At 35.5% G+C, this 8,987-nt stretch overlaps 1 protein-coding gene across 1 annotated transcript; it reads left to right on the forward strand.

The window, feature by feature from the left end:
- The first annotated feature begins 2,312 nt into the window (after positions 1-2,312).
- LOC118033723 (beta-adaptin-like protein C) lies at positions 2,313-8,717 on the forward strand. Its single transcript, XM_035038822.2, has 15 exons — positions 2,313-2,489; positions 3,385-3,582; positions 3,684-3,797; positions 3,976-4,226; positions 4,995-5,130; positions 5,253-5,432; positions 5,522-5,614; positions 5,728-5,939; positions 6,027-6,090; positions 6,187-6,366; positions 6,598-6,690; positions 6,820-7,232; positions 7,332-7,521; positions 7,601-7,804; positions 8,312-8,717. The coding sequence occupies exons 1-15, from the start codon at positions 2,403-2,405 to the stop codon at positions 8,609-8,611; spliced, it is 2,715 nt and encodes a 904-aa protein (XP_034894713.1). The 5' UTR covers positions 2,313-2,402; the 3' UTR covers positions 8,612-8,717.
- Positions 8,718-8,987: the final 270 nt, after the last annotated feature.

Below are 8,987 nucleotides of genomic sequence, written 5' to 3' on the forward strand. Positions count from 1 at the left end.
CCATGTTTGTTTTTCAATGTGGATTTGTTTTATATAGGTGTGTTTTTACCACTCATATTCTGATGGGTTTTCTATGGTTGTTCATGCTTCTAATTGCTTTTAGACTTTATTTTCTCCGGGTGATTCTTTCTTGTTTATTTTGTTTCTTAATAATTATTGTTGCCTAAATTTTGGTATGCCTTGAACAAATGGATTTAGTTGCTTTTCTTTTCATTGTTTTTTTCTCTCATGCCACTAGTGCTTAAATTAGCTTGTATTGTTGCAACTTGTTGATGTATATTTGATTTTTCAATGGCTATCATTTTAGGAATTTTCCTTCCATTTGCTTTAATCCACCATAATTATGTATATTTTTTATGGCACATCTAATTCTTAACCAAATGATTACCAAGATTACCAACCAATAGACCCGTGTAACATCCCAAGATTACCAACCAAACCTCTCAGTCATAAAACTTCTTTCACTACTTATATCAATGTCATATATTTAACCTCTATTATAAACAAAGCAATAGTGGGTTGCAAAATTGATTTCTAACTAATGACACACCCCGAAATACTGAAAACATAACCTATTAATGATCTCCTTCTATCTAAATCACCAACATAATCTGAATCTATAAAGTCTTCAACACTACCTCTAGTTCTACAAACCTTATCATATACCAAATCAACTTCTATATATCTTTAAGATAACAGGGTATTTATTTCATAACTTGTTAGTAAACTTTATTAGAATTTTTCCAGTGAAATGTTTGAACGAGTGCAGACAATAACATACACAATGCTTTCAATTGCACTAGCATATAGAACACTTGACATATGCTTCTTTTTTTTCTCAATTTCTAGTGCAAAACCTGAAGTTAACCTGGAATAGGTTTCATATAGATTACTCACTAGCTTTCAATCTTGCACACTAAAATGCTTAAGTACATTCTCAAGATATGTTATCTATGTTGTCAAACTTTAATTCTTAAAAAACACTATACCTAAAATCTTATTGGTTACATCCAAATCATTCATCTAAAACTCACCATTCAACTAATTATTTAAACTATTGATCTTAAATATGTTCTTAAAAACAATTAATATATCATCACCATATAATAACAAGCACACTAATAAACCATCCAAAAGCTTCCTAAAATACATACAACTATTCTAGTCACTTCTAAAATAATCATGTCCAAGCATAAAATATTAGTTATCAAAGATGATTGGAATTCATTATAGTAGATGACGTGGTATCTATTTATTTAAAATAAAAACAAGCGGACAGGCTGAGGCTTAACTCTGGTGGCCTTTTCATTGTTTTTTTTTTTAATATACTAATATAAAGTTATTTTCAAACAAAATAATTATAATTATATTTTAAATAGCATATGATGATACCATTTTTTTCAAATAATATTAGATGTTTATGAATAATTATATATGAATCTAATATGCATAATTTTTTTTTTAAAAATCTCTTAAATATTTAATGAGAATAAAATATTTAATATATTTATTGCGAAGTTTTTATATATATTTTTTTAAATTATTTATTTATTTATTTTCGCATATAATCACATAAAAATTATTAAGTCATAACTTTTTTATTAAAATTTTCCTTTCAAATAATTATAAGTTTTTATTAAAAAAACCCACGATATGAATAAAAGAAATACATGTTTTGTATATAAAAAGAGATATACATTAAAAAAAAAAAAAAAAAGAGTTTGTTTTAGCACGAGAAACCTTTGACAAAAATTCATAAGAAAATAACTTTTTGCCCAGGGCAATTGTGTGTGACAATTTCTTGAAACAAAAATATTTTTATGTTTATATATAATAACATCATAATTTGTAATCTATTATATATTTGTAATAATATTATAATTTCATATTATTACAAACATATATGTGTGATATATTATTCTATAGTAATACTTAATTTCATATTATTTTCATTAATATATAAATGTTTATATATAATAAAAAAACATATCAATTAAGTCTTCCGCTCTTTAATCACAACATAAATTTCCTCCTTCTAAACTCTTGTTTTTCTTTTACTTGACAAGTTTTTCTTAAACATAGAAAAGATGGTTTTTCGAGGAACAAAATGGAGATTAGTTTAGTTAACATAGAAATTGATTTGGATATATAATTCTAATTTATCCGCAAGGCATCATGAAAGAACCAGTACAAGGGTGATTTTAAGATGAAAGCAAATAGAAGGATTAAAGTGAAATAGAATCGAGGATGTGGGGACCATATAAACACCATTAACTGAAGAAATTTCTTAAGCGGAGACGGAGTCGTTGATTTTGATTCATCTCATCTCTCCCCGGTGTATACCAATCTCTCTCTCTCTTGAAAAGACTAACAACAACAAAAGTTTGCAGAGGCAAGCAGGTATGAGCGGTCACGATTCAAAGTATTTCTCGACGACCAAGAAGGGTGAAATCCCTGAGCTCAAAGAAGAGCTCAATTCTCAGTACAAGGTTCGTCCGCCGTCCTTCTCCTTTCACTCTTTCTACATTTCTATAACTTTATTTAAACAAATGCTTTTTTATGATCTCGATCTCTGATATGAGGCAATTAGGGTTTCCATTTCGATCTGCCTTATTAGATCTGTTTATATTTCACTTAGATTTATCGTTTAGACTGTTGGATTTCGTTGAATTTTCTGTCGCAACTACAATTTCATTGGAGGATCGTCTTATATATATTTTTTGTTCTTTTTGCTGAGAAATCGAAGGGAATTAGTTTACAGGACTCAAATCGAGGTTGTATTTCCTCTGGTATGCTTTTTTTTATTTATTGGTATCAGGGAGAATTGACATGGAGCTCTTAGGGATCGATCATGTGATGCAACTTCTCCGTTTTGGATATGATCTGATGGATGAAATCTATTGCATGGTTTTGATGTTTGACATTATGGGTTTTAGGAATTTCAGCGGGTTTGGAAGAACTGTGTTCCAGCTAGAATGCTTTTAAAAAGGTTGTATTATACAATGTGAAGATTTTGTGACTGATAAAGTGGTTTATCGACCTTGGTTTTTATAGTATAGTGGAGGATTTTGAATATCTCAGTATGATGTTAAGATTTTTAGCTAGGCAGATTCTGAACACTTTTGACAGGGTTTTCTTATAATAATGGAAATTATCCTAACAATATTCCGCGCAATATTAGCACTGAGATTTATTCCATGTGATAACTACACGTTTATGTAGTTAATGGATCAGAAACCAGTTGCAATATGGGAGTGTTGTGATGTTCCATTGGTTTGTCGGATATTGGGTTTATTATATCCTCTAATTGTAATAAACTATATTGAATTTTCTTTTCACTAGAATGACTGTGAAGCTTCTCCTCTTTCGTATCTTATCATGCAGGATAAGAGAAAAGATGCTGTCAAGAAGGTGATTGCTGCAATGACAGTTGGGAAGGATGTATCGTCACTGTTCACAGATGTAGTGAACTGTATGCAGACAGAAAATTTGGAGCTCAAGAAGCTGGTTTATTTATATCTTATAAATTATGCTAAAAGCCAGCCTGATTTGGCAATACTTGCAGTAAATACATTTGTGAAGGTAAGAACTAGAAATTAAACTTTTTGTCTCCTATGTGTTTAACATTATCACATTGCTTCTTTGTATCTCTAAGAAACTTGTGTTCGTGGTCATTTATCCAGGATTCACAAGATCCAAATCCCTTGATTCGAGCTTTGGCTGTGCGGACAATGGGGTGCATTCGTGTTGACAAAATCACAGAGTATCTATGTGATCCGCTTCAGAGGTGCCTTAAGGTTGGTTTCAAGGATTCATATAATTTCCATGCATGCTGCTAATTGGAATATACTGGTCTAATTTACTAGATTGCATGCAGTCATTATTATTCTTAAGAAACAAGCAAAAAAAAAAATTTTGTTTCTAGCGCACTGTCATCCTTGTACCTGTTTAATCCAGTAGTTTTTGTAATTATAGGATGATGATCCTTATGTTCGCAAGACAGCAGCCATTTGTGTAGCCAAACTTTATGACATAAATGCTGAGCTTGTTGAGGATAGGGGGTTTTTGGAATCCGTCAAGGATTTGATTTCTGACAACAATCCCATGGTTGTAGCCAATGCTGTGGCAGCTCTTACAGAAATTCAAGACAATAGTGTCAGACCCGTCTTTGAGATTACTAGTCACACGCTCTCAAAGCTGCTTACTGCTCTTAATGAGTGCACAGAGTAAGCCAACAATATTTTGCTAACTGTATTTTTTTTTCTATCCTACAATCTTAAACAATGTGCATGGCATATACATTCTGAGCCATTCATGTGTACCTACACCTGTGCATTTTAACAATTAACTTTTAGCCATATGATTTTGATGTGCTTTGAATGGATACTTCCCATGGTGTTTTATCCAGTGAGATTTGATGTAATTGATCAGAATGTACTGTTTTCTCTTTTTAGTGCGTTGAACATCTTGCAATAGCTGTGATCTGGTAGATGATTGAAAATCAAGGAAGTCCAAGCTGGATTTTCAAATATGGTCTGCATATGGTACCAGCATAAAGTTGCCTGAAAGTGTGACAACAAAACTCCTCTTGTCACATACTTTTTCTAAAATAACTGAACATTGCTATTGCTACTCCACATTTGACAATGACGCCTCACCCAATAGTGCCAATGACTTTGTTGAGTGGAGTGCTATTTTAAAAATGTGGAGTGGCATTATCAACACCCAAAATAACCCTGTACTTTTATGACCACTGGATTCTGGCATCCCTGCTCCTTGTGTTGCAAGTTTTATGTAATCTGTTAAATATCTATGCTACTTGGGCATGCTAAGAGCTACCTATGAAGTGAAGTGCATGATAGGATTTCACTGGAAAATGAATACCTCAATACTTAGGATTGTTATGATTTTATTACTTCTCTTTGACTGTTGTGTATTCTCTTGGAAGTTCTTTGCCTGGACAACTTTATCTGATATCATGTATACTTTTTTAGGTGGGGCCAAGTTTTTATTTTGGATGCACTATCCAGATACAAGGCAGCTGATGCTCGTGAGGCTGAAAATATAGTGGAACGAGTTACTCCAAGGCTACAACATGCTAATTGTGCAGTTGTACTTTCAGCTGTTAAGGTGACATGCTACCATCTTTGGTGTATGCTTCATTATTTTCTTATTATGGATGCCTTTGGCAGTTATATTCTAGTCAAAATTCAATCATTTTTCACATTTCTGTATTCCTTTTCTTCTAATAGATGATCCTTCAACAAATGGAACTTATAACTAGCACTGATGTGGTTCGAAATCTTTGCAAGAAGATGGCTCCTCCTCTTGTTACGTTACTCTCTGCAGAGCCGGAGATTCAGTATGTTGCTTTGCGTAACATCAACCTAATTGTACAAAGACGGCCTACAATCCTTGCCCATGAGATTAAGGTAAACGGAAATTCCTTGCCACACTTCACATTTGTTAATTTGTGATTGATTCAAAGATGCTTATCCAACACCTTTTGTTTTATGTACAGGTGTTTTTTTGCAAGTACAATGACCCAATTTATGTGAAGATGGAGAAGCTAGAAATCATGATAAAGCTTGCTTCAGACCGTAATATAGATCAGGTAATATATACATGTGGGGTGAGGAAGACTAGGCATATTGGCCTTTCTTTGCCATTATTAGTCTATGAGAGATTATTTAGGTTGTGTTGTCCTTGTGGTGAGCAATTTTCCAGGTTCTACTGGAGTTCAAAGAGTATGCCACAGAAGTTGATGTAGATTTTGTTAGAAAGGCTGTCCGTGCCATTGGCCGTTGTGCGATCAAGTTAGAGAGAGCTGCCGAGCGATGTATCAGTGTTCTCCTAGAGTTGATCAAGATTAAAGTAAACTATGTGGTTCAAGAGGCTATCATAGTTATTAAAGATATCTTTAGGAGATACCCCAACACGTAAGCTACAGCTTTGGTGCCCCTGATGTACAAAGGTGAAATTATTGTTTTTCTATCATCCATACTGAATTTGAAGTTCCTTCGCAGTTATGAGTCAATCATTGCGACACTCTGTGAGAGCCTAGACACTCTAGATGAACCAGAAGCCAAGGTATTTGTGTTTCTTCTTCAGTTTTTCCTTTCAGGTTTTATGATCTGAACTCATACTTTCTGTGCCGGCTACCCTTTTTTTGCCATCTCCTTTAAGGCTTCAATGATCTGGATTATTGGTGAATATGCTGAAAGAATTGACAATGCTGATGAGCTCCTAGAGAGCTTCTTGGAGAGTTTCCCTGAAGAGCCTGCACAAGTCCAGTTGCAATTGCTGACTGCAACTGTCAAACTCTTCCTTAAGAAGCCAACTGAAGGCCCTCAACAGATGATTCAGGTTTTGATTGCGTCTACTCACATGCACTTCAAATCTTATAAATATTGGATCTTTGTCCCTTGTTCATTTGACTTCACATTGCTCTCTAGAATTTGCAGTCATCTGTTTGGCACCTTTGAGATGACTAGAACATGATTGATCCTGTGATTGTTCATAACTAATATCAATTCAGCAACATGCAGACTTCTGAAGTATCTTTAAGTTAATTCTCACTGCAGAACTCTCTTATAGGTTGTTTTGAATAATGCCACTGTGGAAACTGACAATCCTGATCTAAGGGATCGTGCATACATATATTGGCGTCTGCTATCAACTGATCCTGAGGTGTGATTTTACTATGCAGAAGCATATCCTCTGTTTTTGTTAGATTAAATGTGTGATTGCATGTCTATTTTTTTATGTACTGCTTGAAAGTTTTATGTCATGCGCGATGGGTGTACTTTGATGTTTCAGGCTGCTAAAGATGTTGTGTTAGCTGAGAAACCTGTGATCAGTGACGATTCAAACCTACTCGATCCATCTCTTCTAGATGAGCTTCTTGCCAACATTGCGACATTGTCGTCTGTGTATCACAAACCCCCAGAAACATTTGTAACCCGTGTGAAGACTACAGCTCAGAAAACTGAAGATGATGAATATGCTGAAGGGAGTGAAGCAGGGTATCCTGAATCATCTGCTCATCCTGTTGATGGTGCCACATCACCACCTACTAGTTCAAGTAATGTTGCATATGCCGGAGCAACACAACCAGCTCCTGCACCGTCTTCAAGTCCACCTGCTGCTCCTGTGCCGGATTTGATGGGTGATCTGTTGGGCATGAATAATAGTTCCATTGTTCCTGTTGACCAGCCCTCCACTCCTCCTGGGTAAGCTTCTTGACTGCACAAACTGTCTAATTGACCTTTGTTACTTCCATCTGTTGGGCTATAAATGTCACTTACTGGATCTCTTGACCAATATTGCAGCCTTCCTTTGCCTGTTCTACTACCAGCATCCACTGGTCAGGGTTTACAAATCAGTGCACAGCTTATAGGGCGGGATGGTCAGATATTCTACAGTTTATTGTTTGAGAACAACTCACAGATTCCCCTGGATGGATTCATGATCCAGTTTAACAAGAATTCACTCGGTCTTGCAGCTGCTGGACCTCTGCAGGTAGTGCTGGTCTTTGTTTGTTTATTCAAGATGGAATTTTCCTTGTTGAGCATGTAATTGACAAACAATTATTTATTAGGTTCCGCAATTGCAACCTGGGACATCAGCGGCAATTCTGCTGCCTATGGTTTTGTTTCAGAATATGTCTGCTGGTCCTCCAAGCTCACTCTTGCAAGTTGCTGTGAAAAATAATCAACAGCCTGTATGGTATTTCAATGACAAAATCTCATTGCATGTATTCTTCACCGAGGATGGGAGGATGGAACGTGGAAGCTTTCTTGAGGTAAAAGAGAAAAAAAGCTTGATCTTCTTTTCTTGGACTGACCTTTGTATGCTAAAAAGTTTATAAAAGAGTGCGTGATGGTATCAAATTGCAGACCCCTTATTTCTCTGGATTTTTCAAGCATTAAGGCAACTCGTCGTCTTAGAGCCAGCCTGCTAGTATAACAAATAATACTAAAGTATCAGGCTAATTGTCATTTCCAAAACCTACTCTAATAGTAAAGTATCAGGCTAATTTCAGGAAAGAAGAGACTGGAAATAAATTTGTGGTAGGGAAATGCTATCCTAGGATTTTGATAGGTTGGATATTCTTCGAAGTCTGATTCTAAATTTCTAATAAATCTCCTGGGGGGTGTGGGGTCAATGGGGTTGGTGAGCAAATTAGTAATTTTTCTATAGCTGGAACATTTGAGGATAGAAATCGAGAGATTTTGCAAGCAGGTATGATTTGATTAGCCACTTTCACCATTGCCATTGGAACCTAATACTATGTTCTTACACATTGCAGTCATGGAGGTCCCTTCCTGATTCAAATGAGGTCTCAAGGGACTTGCCGGGCATTACGGTGAATGGTGTAGAATCTACATTGGACCGGCTTGCTGCATCAAACATGTTCTTTATAGCAAAGCGAAAGCATTCAAACCAGGATGTGTTCTACTTCTCTACTAAAATCCCTAGAGGAGTTGCCTTCTTAATCGAACTCACGACAGTTGTTGGAACCCCTGGGGTCAAGTGTGCCATCAAGACTCCAAACCCCGAGATGGCACCGCTTTTCTTTGAAGCCATTGAGACTCTCCTCAAGAGTTGATTTTTTTAAGTGTTCTGCATCTTTACAACTTTTTTTCTTTTTTATAATTACATTTTTCGGTTTATATATGTAAAATCTGTATTGATTTAGTGAGGTTTTGATTGATTACTCTGGCCGCCTTAGATTTATTCTTTTTAGGCTCACTCAACCTTGAATTGTTTGGCACTCCAGATTTTTGTTGAATTGAATCTGTTATGTAGCAAGGGACGGACTCAAAGCGCTTAATTTTTTTTAATCGGCTCCCGGTAAACTTGATGTAATTGCAACAGCTGATAGATATTTTCGGAGGGGTGGGTTTTCCTCCGTTCAGAGTTACAGGGTTGGGATGCTTGTGTTCAGCGTTGGCGTATATGTTTTAATTCCACCTAGGATTCTG

The sequence above is a fragment of the Populus alba genome, chromosome 1 (assembly GCF_005239225.2).
Source record: "Populus alba chromosome 1, ASM523922v2, whole genome shotgun sequence".
NCBI classification, from domain to species: Eukaryota; Viridiplantae; Streptophyta; class Magnoliopsida; order Malpighiales; family Salicaceae; genus Populus; species Populus alba.

Excerpts from the sequence above, each read along its gene's own strand:
- LOC118033723 (XM_035038822.2), top strand. The coding sequence starts at position 2,403 with ATGAGCGGTCACGATTCAAAGTATTTCTCGACGACCAAGAAGGGTGAA. Across the intron at positions 5,131-5,252 it reads TTGTACTTTCAGCTGTTAAG|ATGATCCTTCAACAAATGGA; the intron begins GTGACATGCTAC and ends TTCTTCTAATAG. Across the intron at positions 6,367-6,597 it reads GCCCTCAACAGATGATTCAG|GTTGTTTTGAATAATGCCAC; the intron begins GTTTTGATTGCG and ends ACTCTCTTATAG.